Genomic DNA, 17250 nt, shown 5'->3' with positions numbered 1-17250 from the left:
AGCCACATTAAAAATGTACATAAACCAGAATGGAATAATAAAAACGAAAAGAAGTGTATTAGTTGGTGGGGGGCAATCGAGCTATCGATATAAGTACAACATACAAGGAGGATAGAATACAAGATGTGCCCATCCGAAGCAAAATTGAGAGAGCAACTTTGACTGCTACGTCATGGAACTTTTGTCAGCAGAATTGTGCCCACACTTTTCACTTGTATTCTGACGCTCTTCCAATCAGTCTTTGTTAAGATATATACATAAGTACATAGATGACTCCATGCAAAACTCTTTCATTTTATAGGCTATCAGACATAAGACGCCAAAAATTACTGACGAGAAAAGTTCAGAAGGATTTGCAGAAATTTATACTCAAATGAGAGAGAAAAATAAAAATGAAGAGGGTAAATATAAAGGGTGTTTTTTTTAGAGGTTAGGTTTTCAAGTTGGCACTACTTTTTTCGTAGATGGTCTTTTTGACAGCTGTCACTTGATTTATGCTCAGTTTGGTTTGCCATTTCATAATGAATAGACTTACACCTGAACAACGTTTGCAAATCGTGCAAATTTATTACGAAAATAATGGTTCGGTTCGCGCGACGCATCACAAGAAAATTTTGTTCAGCGATGAAGCTCACTTTTGGTTGAATGGGTATGTCAATAAGCAAAATTGTCGCATTTGGAGTGAACATAATCCACAAGCCATTGCTGAGACGCCGTTACATCCTCAAAAAGTCACTGTTTGGTGTGCTCTATGGGCAGAGGGAATCATTGGTCCATATTTCTATAAAAATGAAGCCGGCCATAATATTACAGTCAATGGAGAGCGCTATAGAGCCATGATTAATGACTTTTTCGTGCCTGAATTGGACGATGTTGATGTGGACGACCTTTGGTTCCAACAAGACGGCGCTACATGCCATACAGCCAACGCAACAATCGATTTATTGAAGGAAACTTTTGGTGAGCGCATTATCTCGCGCCGTGGACCTGTGGCGTGGCCTCCAAGATCGTGCGATATAACACCGCTGGACTATTTCTTGTGGAGCTATGTGAAGTCGCTTGTCTACGCAGATAAGCCCGAGACGATTGACGTCTTGGAAGAGAATATTCGGCGCGTTATTGCTGACATACGGCCCCAATTGTTACAAAAAGTGGTCGAAAATTGGGCCTCTCGGCTGGAATTTATTCGAGCCAGCCGCGGCGGCCACTTGCCCAAAATCATTTTTAAAACATAATGGCAAACCCTTATCTTTATAATAAAGCTAAATTCTTGGCCATAACATTAAATTATATACGTTTTATTTCATCTTGAAAACCTAACCTCTAAAAAAAACACCCTTTATATTAAAGTTCATGTTTTAAGCTATCAAATTATATGGTAATCTATGTTTTTTTTTTTAAATTACAAAATAAAGGACAAGGGAGTTCGAGGGTGAATCGGGGGACAATAAAAATTGAACCATGATCTCTTTAATTTGTGATATTTTCCAATTTTTGTTTTTCTTAACCTACAAAAAATTAAAACTTATCTTATAATTTCACTGTACTAATGGCATCTCATAGAGACCCGACTATAGCATAAACAAATTTACAAAACAAAAAACATAAGCAAAACGCTGGACTGGTTCAAAAAATGGAATATACAAATTAATGGCGACACAACAATTCAAGTCAATGACACGAACAGAAAGGTAACCATAGACTCATTAAAGATTGGAAACTCTGATGCGAATCCTGATACGAAAGCTAAATACTTAGGCATTTAAATTGGATCTTAACTAAACTAAAAAAGACCGTATTATAAAAAAAGGAATGAAATTAAAAATCGCTTTCGGCAACTCTTTAGGACTTCAGTCAAAACTTCCGCTGGCAAACAAAACCTTAGTCTACAAAACGACAACTGCACCAATTCGGAAATATGGAATAGAAGTTTGGGGCACAGCTTCTAAATCCAATTTGACAATACTGCAATGCACCCAGTCGAAGATACTTAGAACAATAACAAATACACGATTACACGATGGTAATACCAAACGCTGGCATTCACCGCGACTTAAGGGGTAACACCACTGTACACGCGTAAAATAAACACGATTTTTAAAGATTTTTTTTGTATAGAAGGAAAGGGAAAGCAATCACTCTTATTTGGAAAGTTATTACTTATATACTAAAATACAAAACTACAAAGTTTGATCGAAAAATTTTACAAAATGGCGGCATTGGAGACTTTTTTGTAATGTGGTTTCTCTTGAAGGAGCTCCGCGGCACGCAGCACAGAGGGTGCAAATTTTAATCTGGAACAAAGAAACATTTTTCTTCTTAATCTAGATAAGAATAGCTAGAGAAACACGTAGGGGATTTAAAAAATATTTATTTTTGTGGAATTAGCAAGCATTTAAAGGAAAAAACTCTATTTTGGACTAAAAAAACGGCATTTAAATAATTATAACAATAGTTTAAATTAATCTATCGAAAATCCCCTACGCTCTTCTCTTAAGAAGGTTATTATACAGACGTAGTGAAAAACCCGATTAAAAATATTAAAAATTGTTTGAGTTATGCTGCGTGCAAATTTCAGAAAACGTGTTTTGAGAAAAACGCGTTTAAAGTTTGGAAATTTGGGGAAGTCGTTAGGTAGCAGTCACCAACGCTTGGTTAAAAGCTTAAAATATTTATGAAATAGACTTCGGTAACGTATAAAACTTTTTGTTCTGTATTTTAAAAGGTTCAAAGAATTTTTTAAGCTTATAAAAAAAAAATAAATTTTTTGAAATTTCTACAGTGGTGTTACCCCTTAAACAACGACACAGTTTACGAAGCAAAAGGCACATAAGCAGACTTCTGACAATACATTATGGCATGCGGTAAAAAATTAACAGTTACCTTTGGATATGCATTTGTTGAGATGAAAAGGCAAAAGAAAACATAAAAACATAAAAACTTAAACAATAGAATGAGGAATAAGCGTCGAAAATATTTTATTTTATTTATCTTCATCACCAGAGTCAACTATGGTAAAACCAATTTGTCGTAATTTTTATGCTAATTTCTGAATTAAAAATATATACACTCAACGTATTTATTGCATTGCCAGATGTTTTGTTGATATTTCAGTAGCACTTTGGTGTCACATGCGTGATGGTTTTCTATTGTCCTATGGCATTTGTTTGACAGTTGTAGCCATTCACAAATACAGCCAATATAACAATGGGAAAAGATAAATATGCGGGTATTTGTAGAGAAGTACATAAATGCTTGGACAATAATTGATTATTCATGTGTGTTCATGAAAACAAATGTATTAATTGATATCGAGGAAAAAATAATATTTTGGCATAATGGTAGAGCATTTTACCTATGAAGGCGGGAGACTGGTTTTCAATGATTTCAAGTAATCTGAATAGTGTGAATTGCGGGTTTATGCAAAGGATTCTGTTAAACCTTTTAATCCTTAATTTAATTAAAATTTTAGGAGAAGTTTTGCTTAAGACTTTCAAGGCCCTCTCTTCATTTGAAATGGTGTTTTTTGAGTGAAAAAAGATTTTTTGTTCTGGATTTCAGTATTTTTTTTATTAATTTTATTTTTGATTTTAAGTCATTTTATTTTTCATTTAATAAGAGAATATTCAAGAGCAAAATCAGATGATTAATTTTGCTCCGCTTTGTATATGGCAAACTGTTAAGGTCCTCGCCTCGTTTGAAATGTTGTTTTTCGGGTGTTTCTAAGCGAGTAAAACGGAAACGAAAAAAGAATTTTCTTTTTTATTCTGAGTATTTTATGTTTTGATCCATTATTAAAAAATATTTTTTTTTTTTAGCCTTTATATGGACAATGGACACATAGGTATACCTATAGTCGGTTCTACTGAACCGATTTAGATGAAATAAAATGAGGTAGAATTAATGTTGTTATCGTGTGAACTATGTATGATCATTTGGAAAAAAAATTTTCGTATTTTTTTAGACGACCTTTAAAGTAAAAAAAGGTCAAAAAACGGGTTTTCATCGTTGAACGTCTGCCATTTTGTAAATTTTTTTTTAAAGATCGTTCACACGATAACGACATTTATACTGAACAAGAACACGGAATCCGTGTCGCCAATGACCTTTTTTTGAAGAAAATATTTTGCAGTGATCACTATATCTCGGTCGGAAATTATCTGAAGCCAAAACCAATTCAAATTTAGTCAAAGTATCATTAAATCTTCCCCCCAACGTTTTCCGCTTATTTATTCTTCGTTTAAAATTTTTGGTGGCGGTCTTAAGCGAAAACTTCTATTTTCAACGAAAATTTCCGGGAAACCCCCTTCATGTAAAAAAAAAAATAAACTAAACGTTGGTGGGAGGCATTTTATATGAAGAAAATGTGTGCTAAGTTTGGAATGAATTCGGTCAAGTAGTTTTTAAATGGCAGTGGACACAAACCGGACACAAACCGTGGCAACAACGCGCACTATTCCGAGCTTTTATCACCCACACAAACGCAGCGATTCCAGGAGCACAGCAACGGCACAAATGACCGCAAGGCAATACAAATAAATCGGACGCCGGAATGGATAGCACTTTATAGTACGCACAAACATTAGCCAGGAGATGGAAATAAGCGACAAAAAGTAGGCACCAAAAAAACGCAAAAAAAATTCGTACCAAAAAACGCCCCAAATAGTAGGCACCAAGGAAATATAACGCCAAAAAGTAGGCACCAAAAATATATTTCCTCCAAGATTGCACCAACAAACAAGCGCCAAGAAGTAGGCAATGTTATTTCTCCCCAGATATTAGCAACCACAAGGAAAAACTCAGGAAAAATAGCCTAAAGTGTATCTTGGATATATGTATATAAGGTTTAGCTCTCTCTCTCCTTTTCCTCTACGTTACATATTATTTCTCTCTCGCGGAACGAAAATGCCCAAAACGTTGCATGGCTTTGAAATTTTACTCTCCATTCTCGCTCGTCCATCGACGCCTAAGAAATTTCGCTTCAAAAATAAATAAATAATTGGCGTGCATGCTTCTGTTGAGTGTTTGGCCGAGCTTCTACTCCTATTTGTGGTGTGCCTCTTAATGTGGTGCCACAAATGGAGTTTTAAGCCAACTCCGAACAGCAAATGGTTTTCATGAGTAGTTTTTTTATGGCAGAAATGCACTCGGGGGCGACCGCTTTGAGAAAAACCTTTCTCTATCATTTTGTTTTGTTTCATGCAAGGAGTTTCGAACCTATGCACTCCCGCTCGGTAGTCACGCACCAACCCATTAGACAACGGGGACGTATTTCTGTCTTTGGAATGATTAAAAAAGGAAGTGGTGAAAATTAGCCTCCCATTGTCAATCCACACCAACGTTTTCTTTTAAGACCTAATAAATTGCGCATTGAAAGCATTGAACTGATAAATAAATAAGCAAAGATAGTGTGATGTACATATGTATGTATGAAAACAAACAAAAGTTTCAACCCGCGGTTTGATAAATTTGTTGGCATTTGAATAAAAAAATTTACTATTTAAACACAAAAGATACAGTAATTCTGAACTCTGTGCAGGGAATAAAAATAGCTGCTTAGTGATGTTCAAACATTTTGCAAAAGTTATATAGGTAGGTGAGAAATAAATATGTAAATATTTACAAAAACAAATGTATGTATGTGTATGCAATTATGTAATTTATTTAAATATATTTATTTTTATTAATCTTGGCCGCGATGTACTTTTCACCAACACAAGAGCCGCACAACGAATGCGCCGGCAAGCTATACGAGTACGAGTATATCCAATACAAATACAACACGAAGGAAATCTCCCAATTTGTAAAAGCCTCAAGAAGTTGAAAAGAAATATAAATATAGCCACACTTTGCCAATGAAAAATTCGCGTCCGCAAGCATCTGAAGGCAAAGGCGAAGGCAACGAGAAAGACCAGCATGACAAACTATTACATTTTTTCATTAACTTATAGAAATCAGTTTTTTCTTCTATGTTGTTTGTGTGTATTTTGTTTTCGTGTTTTATGTTTCCGCGGGGTTTTCCTACTTTCTCTTTTTCTATATTTCGACTGGGGCAACTTAAGCTAAATAAATTTTTAAATGGGTTGTAAAAATAAAGTCAGCATAATTTATGAATTGAGAATTTTATAAAAAAAAAAATATATTTTTGTGCCAAGTTTTGCAATTTATTATATAATATAAGTATGTACTTGTGTGTGTAAATACTTGTATGTACCCTTAGCTCTAGCTCAGTCATGTATATGTTTCACCAGGAAATTACTTAAAAACTCACACTCAGGTGTAAAATCGCAAAACACTCAAAATCAACTCTAAATCAATAATCAAATGTAGTGATTTGTTTATAATTTGTTTGAAAAACGTTCAGTTAATTGTACGAGATTTGGTAAATATTTTTGTACGCTGAGGAATTGTATGAATGAGATACAAAACATGTACGCAGTATTCAATATATGTATATGCATGTTCACCTATACATACACAAAAAAAATGTATACATATATTTATATGCACATACACAGCTCTATATATATATGTGCATAGCACAGCATACATATAACTAAAACGGAACGTGAAAAAAACTTTTTAAGTTTTTTAAATAAATTTTTCTTATTTTTAACTGTGTATATAACGACATGAAATGTATTAAACAAAATGCATAATTTATTATAGATCAAAATATTTAACAAATAAATAATAAACTCAATTTAAAACGCTAAAAGGACGGACTCTAAAAGTCTACGCTCACTTTTAAAAAATTTAATATGTATATTCAAAAGCTCTCAAAAATATGCCTGTCCTTAGCAAGTTAGCGACTTTTCAACACATCCCTAAGTCCATTGGGCACAGAGTTTACTAATTCGGTAGATTCTTCGGCAGTAAACTTCTCACATATCCCCAAAATAAAATCTTTCAAGACCTTTTCGCTTGTAATTTGGTGTTTCCTTATAAAGAGTTTTCCAATAACAGGTGTTATTTTGAATAGCCCGCTATTTCGGTAGATGTTACTTTTGAAGCTGTCATTTTTTGATATTTGACAAGTAGAAACTATGCCATTAAGTACGCCGATCATCAACAACGTCGTATGATGTGGAATTCTATCGCAAAATCATCTTGAGTGATGAGGCCCATTTCCACCTCGGTAGCTTCGTCAACAAGCAAAATTGTCGGATCTGGGACTCAGAAAATCCAAGAGTTATTGTTGAAAAGCCTCTCTATCCTCAACGTGTGACTGTTTGGTGCGGTTTATGGTTCGGCGGAGTTATTGGGCCTTACTTTTTCGAAAATGAAGCTGGAGGAACAGTTACGGTGAATGGATTGCGCTAACGAGAGATGATTAACGATATTTTATGGCCGCTATTGGATGGTATTGATCTGGACAACGTTTATTTCCAACAAGACGGCGTTACGTGCCACACCAGCAACGAAACCATGGATCATTTACGGGAAAAGACTTCCAATAGCACCTCTTATTGGAAAACCCTTTATTTATTCCCAGGAGTGCCCATAAATATATTATTCAACAGGGCTTAAATCTGGCGACTGTGGAGGTGTTGGCAATCGCTCCGGGAGAACATAGATTACGTTAGGTTAGGTTGACCTGGCTGGCTGAACGCCATCACATAGACCTATTGGTCCTTAGTGGTACCAAATGGAGCTTGACCTTTGCGTTTTTTTGTAACAGGCTTCTTGTAATAAGTCTGCGTTTTTTGCGAATCTAAGTAAGCTCTGAAGCACATTTCATTCGGATTCTAGCTAATGCAGGGCAAGAACATAGAACGTGATATAGAGTTTCCCTCTCTTCTAGTTCATGGCAAAATCTGCAGCTATCATTTTTGCAATTCCCATCTTGTATGCGTGTGCTGCTAACAAATTGTGGCCTGCCAGCATATCTACGATAGTTCTGCTTTCCTTTCTAGGCAGGGCTAGTACGAATCTGGTGTATTTATCTGCATTCTGCGTCTTGCATACTGTTTATCCGTATTTTGATGTCCGTATTTAAAGGTTTGAGTATGTCGTTTTCTTGTTCGAATTGTATGTGAGCAGCGCTTTTGGCAATCCCATCTACAATTCCGTTTCCTGTAATGCCCTTATGTCCGGGTACCCAATAGATGTGACCGTATAGCTTCCCTGGTCCTAAGAATTTGATGAAATTTCATATGAGTTTATTGCCTTTATTGCCGCTTGACTGTCAACGTATATATTTATGTTGGAGTTGCTCGATGTACTTGCTAGTGCTATTTCTGCAGCCTTTCCTACCACAAAGACTTCCGCTTGAAAAATACTGCAATGGTCAGGCAGCTTAATTGCCCGCCTGATGTCAAGCTCTGCGAAATAAATCTCTGCACCTACTCCGTCCATGCTCACAACGGACCCATTTCGTGGTCTAAGTGGCATCGTTGTCTCTATGTGCGATGCGGCTGCTAAACCTACTCCGTCCATCATTTTCGAGCCGTCAGTAAACATATTAACCCACACCATCATCCCATCACCACCGTGTTGCACTGTTGGTAATCAGTTTTCGTTATTCAGCGTTGTACCAGAGTTCCTCCACACAATTGTTCTTTCTTTGATACCAAAAATGCAAAACTTGCTTTCATCCGATAAAATAGCCTTCTGGAGGCAATGCGTTTTTGCATACCTATCAGCGAAATAAATGACTTCTTCCTAGGAAGTTTTAAATGATAGCCGGTTTTTTTTAATACTCTACTGGCATTTGAAGCACTCATATAATTTTTGCAACTTATTCCTTATTTCATCTTTCACCCTTTACATCTTTCTTCACAAGCTTTTTAACACTGAAATCCCCGATGAATTGGCCAACTGAGGATCAGCGGTTACCCCACAGAGACCAGAGCCAATAATCGGAATCAGTTTTGCAGGAATCATGAATTGGATCAGCGATTATATATGCAATTTACATAGAGAGCGATGGTCCGGACAAGAACGATGTAGAACTGCCAAGTGTTTTGCGACAAGCCCGAACAGAAAGCTGTCGAACTTTCTTCTAAAACTTGGATGAAAATACGTTCGATTGATGGTCGGTATTATTACAGCACACAATCTATGGGGTCAACATATGACCACCATTCGAATCATTGAGGACCTGATTTGCTTGTCTTACTTAGAGGAGGCGGATTCGCTCTCTGAGTGTCCTGCATTTGCTAGAGCAAGGCTACGAATTTCGGATTCGGATTCTGTCATGGGAATGAGTAATATTCGTTCTCTCAAACTTGAGGATATTCTTAGATTTATCAAAGAATCTGGAAAATGCTCACAGGACTAGCTATCTCGGTCTCTGTCTCTATTCGAACCTTTCTTTTTCTATACGTTAGTTCTCTCCTTTATTTCTCGACTATCTTATCCTTTAACTATCCAGAGCTTTAAATACAATAAGCTTTTTAGCCTGAGTATTTTAGGAGTTACCAAATCTTTCGGTGCTTCTTGGCTGGAATTTTCCAAATTTCAATTGCAATATCGCAATCCATTGACGGTAAGCGTATTTTTAGTTAAATTTTGTAAGGAAATACCAGATTACAATGACAGGTGTGTTTATGCCTTGCACCAATCGAATCGCTTACAATTTTTCAATTCACTTTTTTATTCCGGACGCTGTTGGGGGAATGCAATGGCCGAAAATATGCTCGGTTTTGTGAAAATGACGTCATCTGCTCTCAATACAAAATGTTGCCGAAATAAAAAATACGAGCTTGAAAGACCCTGTAACTCTTATATGGCGTAAGTTTTGTGTGTATTGTTTATCAGCACGATCGATGATGACTTTGATGGGTGGAAAATGTAATAAAATGTTAGGCATAGACTGATGGTTTGCTGTAAAGTTTTACCAGGAATTTTACAATTTTTAAATAAACATACAATAATTGTTTACCATAGGGCAAGGCAACGTTTTATCATTGTACGAGCTGACAGGAAACTATGTATTATTATTCTCATTGTTTATAGAAGAGCCACTTGAAGGTGAAAACAAAAATAAAATACATACCCATAGTGGCGGTGCGAAAAATTCACTTGCAAAATAGCAAAAGCGCACTAAAATTTATAATCGAGCAATTTTCAATTTTTCTCCTTAGCGTAAAATGATTTATAGTGAAAACACATAGGCACTGAATAGGAATAGAAGTGAGCTCAAATGTAGTAAACAAGTTTATATTAAACAAAATCAGCTGAAAACAGTGTAGAGTTTATACTGGACATTGTGGGGCTCATTTTTAGTTGAACTGCGATTGAGACCGCATTAAGACCTGATTTTAAGACCGCAAAATTGGCCACTTTGACGCTAATGACGCTCTCAAAAATATCTGAAATTAAAGCATATTCGTATGGGCCCACTGTATTTAGGAGAAATTTCGTTGACATTGTCGAAGAGAGAAATACTCTAAAATCTATTACCCCTTGTTTTAAGCAACACAAAAGAATTTAAATAATTGAAGAACATATTTAACATTTATATTTTTGGAAAAACGCAAACTAAATTGAAAGGTTTAATTAACTGGGTAATTAGAATTAAGCCGAAATAGGCACTTCACTTTGGAAGATAGAGAAACAAAAAATGTAATTATTAAGGTAGTAAACTGTTACAAAAATTATTTATACGAGTATTATCATAATTAGAAGGAGATACTTTATGAAAAATACTGTTTTACTGAAGTATTTGCCTAAAAAGTACTAAATGCTGGAAAATTAATATTTAATTCATCTTGTCATGAAAGAAGTTAAATTTATAGGTACAAGGTGGCACAAAATAATCACCCTATTGGAAGATTTTTTCGCCAATGGCGTTGTAAGTCAATAATTTTTGGCACCTACTTGCCATAGTTCACAGCTCCTTTATTTATTGTATGTATAAAAAAATTACGTTCTGTTTAGTTGGCAATGGTACTTCTACTACTTCTACGCCCGCCTCAATATTGATGGAAGTGATCTTCTTGAGAATCTCCGAAGGTGAATGCAAGTCGATGATACGCTTGTGGCTTCTCATCTGAAATCGATCCCAAGTTTTGGAAACTTCAACAACAGGGGTTTTGCGTGTTGTGATGCGTAGAGTTTTGGTTCGCATGCGTACTGGACCCTTGACGCGCAGATTCTGGTTTTTGGCATTGTTTATCAACGCCCGACACACGTTCTCCAAAGAACGTACGTTCCTGGAAGTCAAAGTGATACGAATGCGGTGAACTGATGCAGAATCTGTGCCTTGAGGTTTTTCAATATCCTTGGGAGCAGCAGCCATTTTAATTAATACTCCTAGTCAAGATATTCAAATTCTTGACTATTGAACGATTAGGTTCCCTTTGTAAGTAAATTCTTTACTTTTTACTTGCTGTTGTCGCTTTTTTTGCGGCTGGCTTTTTATTAGATGCAGTCTTCTTGGATTTAGCAGCAGTTGCTTTTGCTTTAGCTGCCTTTGGCTTAGCAATTGCAGACTTGGCTTTAGTTGGTTTCACTTTTAATGCACCACCCTTTTTTGCATCCTTCGCTTTAGCCTTTTAATTTTTCTTCTTTTCAGCTAATTTCTTACTGGCAACAGCTTTTTTCACTTTTTTCTCACCACTTGCCGCCTTGCGGTCTTTACTCAACGATTTTTTCTTGGATACAAATAGACAAGCGATGAAGTGCGTAAAGGTCAAAATAAAGATTTTCATCACACAGAATATTTTTTTGTTTTTTTTACTAAAAAAGTTATTCGCAACCAAAATTATGATTAATGATTCGCCAATTAAGTGTCTATATTTATCTCAATTCTTATATGCCGTTTCGTAAAAATGTTATACAACAAAATTGTAATACCCTTGTGCGTAATTCCGCGCAATTGAATTTTTTAACTTTTTTAGTATCAGTTTGGGATCGTGTATTTATCAAAAAGAATGCAAAAACAATTATTTCTGTTATTTTGTGCCGTAAATTAATATGTGACAAAATCTAAAAAAATGTGTTATACATTTTAGAACTTTTAGCGTGAAAATTTCGTTCCACCAAATGCTTTCAAAGTGTTTTTACACACTATCGCGTACATTTCAAATTAAATTAGTTTATAGTTTTTTCCCAATAGGAATGCGGGTTTTAATGAGAAGGACACAATGGGGCCTACATACAAGTTATTGAACAAAATGGTGTGTATTTGAACTAAGTACGTAAATCCGATCATTAGCATAGGGCTAAACTAAGTCATCAGTGCCATGCAAATACTAGGTTGTTCAATAAGTTTTGCGGTTCGAAAAGAAAAACACAATTTTACGATTTGAAATGCACTTCATTATTCAGTATAGTCGCCCTGAGCATCAATACACTTGTTCCAACAAGATTCCAATTTATGAATTCAATCCCTGAAGTGAGAATCTGGAAGGGCTGCAAAATATGTTCACACAGCTGTTATGACCTTAAGATTTGATGAAAAACATTTTCCAGGCATGCATTTTTGTAGATCTGAAAACAGATGAAAGTCACTAGGGGCCAAATCTGGTGAATACGGTGGATGCTCCAGCAATTCGAACTTTAATACATGGATTTTAGCCATTGTCAAAATGCTCTTGTAACGCCGTGCATTGTCCTGATGAAAAATAATTGTTGTCTTTTGCAAGCTGTGTTTTTGTCCCGAATTTTTTCCTTCAAATGGTCTTAAAGGCCATAATCATATTTAGACTTTATTGTTTTACTAGTCAGACTTTATTGTTTTACTTCACAAACAAAATTTCTTTCGTATTCCAAACGACTATTGCTCACACCTTTGTGACTGATTTCTGGACACGAACTCGTTTCCGAGCCAAAGAACCAGATTCACACCACTCGTTAGCCTCTTGTTTTGATTCAGGATCACTCTGATAGACCCAAGTCTCATCCATAGGGATGAATCGACGCACAAAATCCACTTCATCCATTCGAAAAGGCTCTAAATGTGGCTGAGAAAGTCGCATTTGAATGTGTTTTTGTTTTATTGTTAGCGAATGCGGCACCCAATGTGCACACAGCTTTCTGAAACACAATACTTCAATCAAAATATTGTTCATAATGCCCAACGAGATGCCTAGGGCTTCTACTAAACCTCTTTCAGTCACTCGACGATTATCTAATACGATATTCCTAATTTTTTTACGATTCCTGGTGTTGTTGCTGTTCCTGGTTTTGGACGTCCTTAACGTGGATCGTCTTCAAGGCTTATACAACTAAGTTTAAATTCAGAAAATCAACAATTCTACTGTACTAATTGATGGAAAAGTCGTTGTACACTTTCAACATTCGTTCATAAATTTCCGTTGCTTTTAAACCTTTCAAAAATCAAAATTAAATCAAGGCACTTTACTTGGTTTTTTCCATTGTAGAAACCACTGTGACATGTCGATGCTAAATGGTTGGTAAACAAAGCATGAATTTTCAGATTGACATGAAACTTCATGTGGCAACATAACAAAAAAAAATAAAAACTTTTTATAGTCCATAGTCGCAGCGCCCTCTATTATCGAACCGCAACATTTATTGAACAACCTAGTATATCGTATTTATTTTTAATACCCTTTGAGTGCGCAGGAATTAAGAGCTAAAAAATATTGAATTATTTTGCTCGCTTCTTATGTAAACACCCACTGTTTATAACGAAAAATTAATATGGAAATTTTTTGAAAAAAATATTTTATATTAAAAAACTAATTTAGCTGTAAAAAAACTAGATTTCTGGAAGTAATATTTTCAAATCGGTCGCAAATCTTATTTTTTCGAAATGTTTGAGCGAAAACCTTAAATTTTTAAATTTCGGTGAACCGCAACTTCTTTGACGAGGCACACTGATATATAAACATATTTAGTTATATACATATGTAAGTATGTATGTATATGTGTACATAATATGTATATCACACAATTTTTTTCTTTTATTCTACCAAATATATCACTACATATTTTTTATCACGGGGCATAAAGTATTTTTTTTAGCATTCAGGAAAATATTATAACAAATTTATGAATAATTTGTAAGAATTTGCACCCACACAGTTTTATGTCTGTTAATTTATGTCGTCTGACGCTGCACAATAAACAAATACAATAGTCGAAAAAAAAAAGAAAACAGATACGCGATTATTTATCACACCTCCCCGGCAGTTTTCATTCTGATCCTAATCACATGATTTTCGAAATTCAGAAAGCTACTTTTTCCCACACGCACTCACATAATTTATATAGGTTTATTAACCCTGCGAAATTGTCGTAGATGTCGCAACATGCGTTTTTTTCACTTTCCACAAATCTTTGCTGAAAACGAATCGACTTTACTTTTAATACAAAACTACAGATCACTCGATGTGACGCCCCCGGCCGATTACTGACTGATAACTAAAAGCAGTTAAACACAAATTGTTTGTCAAGCAACAGCCGCGAAATATGCGATTATCACCGGCTTTTTGCGGCAAAAGAGGTTCACTTATCATATGTTAATATGAACAATCAACGTCATTTTGTTTTTGTTTACTTTTATAAAACCAAACGAAAAATATACGGAGTGGGTAGCTTAAAAAGCAACGCACCAACAAAGTTCGTTCGCCGGCTTTGGATTTCGGATCGAATGGCAATACGTAAATTGTGCACAATAATACGATTTGTGTGTGGAATAGTAATTTCGCTGGAGTAATGGCGCTACAGCACTTTCAACTGAGGCGTGACAAAAATTTGAAATGAGTATTGGTGTTGAACAACTAACGGTGATGACTCGCACCTTTCGAATAGCTGCTAATTTTATGCCATAATAAATCGATAAAATCCCCAACATTAATAGAAGCAACTCTTTGACGTCAAAGCTCCGGGAATGCAGACATTCCACTTTAGTATTATTTACGAAGCACAACAACCAAAAAACCAGCTGCCCCTTTTTCTGCGGCATTTCTCATCCCGGAGCATCATTTCGTTATATTGACTGGTTTTGTTATGCGTTTTTTGCCAGACTATTGTTGTATGCAAATCATTGCTAATAACAATAAATAAAGAAATTTGGAAGTAGCAAAAAACTGGGGAATACGAGTATTCGAGTGGATTAGGTAAAAAAGTTAGGAATTTTTTAAATCGTGAATTTTTTGGTAGGCTGACTAATTAACAGGTTGGAAGTCGTATTACCTTTATACTATATTAGGGTTATGGCTTTGGTTGTTTTTATTTATTTTTATGTTTTTGTTTTTGCGTAAATGTCTTATGTATGCAACTACTTATAAATATTTGTATGTTCTAATATAAATTTGTGCGCAGTATGAGCTTTACTATGGCAAAAATATACTCGTATGTGGAGCAACAAAAAAAAATCCTGTGGCTCCGATGACTAGGTTATGTCATATGTCAGCGTTCCAACGCTGAAAGTATTTCATGCGATAACCGCAGGAGTCGGCGTAAAATTGTAGGTCCCTCCATTTGTGGAACAACATCAAGACGAACGCCACAAATAAGCGGAGGAGCTCAGACCAATACGCAAAAAGGGTGTAAGAGCCAATTATATACATATAGGTATGTACATATATGCGAGTATATATAAATGCTGCTGGTGGCGCGCGAGAGAGTGAAAACTTCACTCACTGCTTTTGATTGACCTTAGTTAGCAAGAGAAAGACGGTGTTGTGTGTTTTCTTACCATATAAAAATAATGTGAAGTAGTCGTTAAATGGCGAGAATTCACAGCACCGCGACCAAAAAATAATTCTCCAAAATAAGTGTGATTTTTTACTTGCTTTACACTGGCAATTATGATACTATACCAAAATGAAATGATCTTTAAACTATAAAAATAAAACTAATGATAAAATTGCGAACTTGAAATTTTTTCAGAAATTCTGAGTAAATAGTTTGAAATTTGATGAAAATTTGCTGAATTCTTACAATTTTTTTACAAAGTTTGGAACCTTGCTTTACCATAAATGGTTTTTATTTTAGAAAAATAATTGAAACTTAAAATTAGATAAACAATTAAACTTGTGAAGCTATGGTGGGTGTACACTTTCCTTTGACATTAACTGTATATGTATGTATATACTTTTAGTTGCAACCTAAAAGCTTAAATGGGTTTTTGATAATATTGGGTAGTCGAAAAAGTCTTTTCGTATTTTGTTATTCTATCTCCAGTGATACCAATCACATTGTGTCATATCAAATGGTGTTAGAAAGGTGATTTTTTAAGCTTCATTTAACCAAAAAAAAATTAAATTCGGAGAAGTTTAAAAAACTTATAGCTGTTCAAACATGAGTGAAAATAATGAGGAAATTCGCTATATTTTGAAATATTTGTATAAAAAAGGGAAGAATGCCACGCAAGCCACCAATGAAATTTGTGAAGTTTACGGAGACGATGCTGTATCAGTTCGTGTAGCACAACAATGGTTCGCTCGCTTCCGTTATGGAAATTTCGATGTGAAAGGTGTACCTCGCTCCGGTCGACCTATCGTTGAAAAAGTCGATGAAATTATGGAAAATATTGACCAGGACCGTCACATAAGCTGCCATGACATCGCCAAGGCACTAAACATTCATCATCAAACGGTTTTGAAGCATTTAAACAAGGCTGGTTACAAAAAGAAGCTCGATGTTTGGGTACCACATGAATTGTCTGTGAAAAATTTAATGGACCGAATTAACATCTGCGATTCTTTGCTGAAACGAAATGAAATCGAAACATTTCTGAAGCGACTGGTAACAGGAGACGAAAAGTGGATCAAATACAACAATAATCTGCGAAAAAGATCATGGGTGGTGAAGCTCAACAAATGATCGCAAAGCCAGGATTGACGCCTCGAAAGGTTATGCTGTGTATTTAGTGGGATTGGAAAGAAATTATCCACTATGAGCTGCTCCAGCCTGCTCGAACGATTGATTCTACACTTTACTGTCAACAATTGATGAGATTGAAACAAGCAATCGAAAAAAACGGCCAGAACTGATCAGCAGAAAGGGCGCCGTCTTCTATCAGGACAACGCTAGGCCACACACATCTTTGATGACTCGGCAAAAACTGGGAGAGCTTGGCTGGGAAGTTTTGATGCATCCACCATATAGCCCTGACCTTGCACCATCGGACTACCATTTGTTTCGGTCAATGCAGAACTCCCTTAATGGAGTAAAGTTGGCTTCAAGAGAAGCCTGTGAAAATTACTTGTCGCAGTTTTTCGCCGAGAAACCACAAAAGTTTTACACTGATGGAATAATGTCTCTAGAAGAAAAATTTTGGTTTAATAAAGTTCATTATAAATATAAAAAAATGAGTTGAAGTTTGAT

General features: G+C 35.5%; 2 protein-coding genes across 4 annotated transcripts in view; both read right to left on the bottom strand.

Annotated features, from left to right (window-relative positions):
* LOC129241148 (adenylate kinase isoenzyme 1) overlaps positions 1 to 17250 on the bottom strand; it is a 36901-nt gene that overhangs the window by 13933 nt on the left and 5718 nt on the right. Inside the window, exon 1 of one of the 3 annotated variants that reach the window (XM_054877332.1) lies at positions 2884 to 3012. The exons of the other annotated variants lie outside the window; for them this stretch is intronic. Within the exon in view, the coding sequence (XP_054733307.1) occupies positions 2884 to 2997 (114 nt within the window). The 5' untranslated portion in view covers positions 2998 to 3012. Of the gene's footprint in view, positions 1 to 2883; positions 3013 to 17250 lie in introns of those variants that run through there. 3 annotated transcript variants of the gene reach the window in all.
* LOC129240429 (40S ribosomal protein S20-like) lies at positions 8062 to 11248 on the bottom strand. The gene is made up of 2 exons (XM_054876214.1): positions 10874 to 11248; positions 8062 to 8133 (listed from the first exon to the last, which is right to left on the bottom strand). Exons 1-2 carry the CDS (start codon positions 11243 to 11245, stop codon positions 8062 to 8064), a joined length of 444 nt encoding a protein of 147 aa, XP_054732189.1. The 5' UTR covers positions 11246 to 11248.

The sequence above is a fragment of the Anastrepha obliqua genome, chromosome 3 (assembly GCF_027943255.1).
Source record: "Anastrepha obliqua isolate idAnaObli1 chromosome 3, idAnaObli1_1.0, whole genome shotgun sequence".
Lineage (NCBI taxonomy): Eukaryota > Metazoa > Arthropoda > Insecta > Diptera > Tephritidae > Anastrepha > Anastrepha obliqua.
This window is presented reverse-complemented; position numbering and strand designations above follow the sequence as displayed.

What these genes read in the sequence shown, in the direction of transcription:
- LOC129240429 (XM_054876214.1), bottom strand. Translation starts at nt 11,245, where the DNA reads ATGGCTGCTGCTCCCAAGGATATTGAAAAACCTCAAGGCACAGATTCT. An exon ending in CATTGCCAACTAAACAGAAC is followed by an intron (nt 8,134 to 10,873) that starts GTAATTTTTTTA and finishes TCAAATTCTTAG; the next exon opens with GACCAGGGAAGCTATACGGT.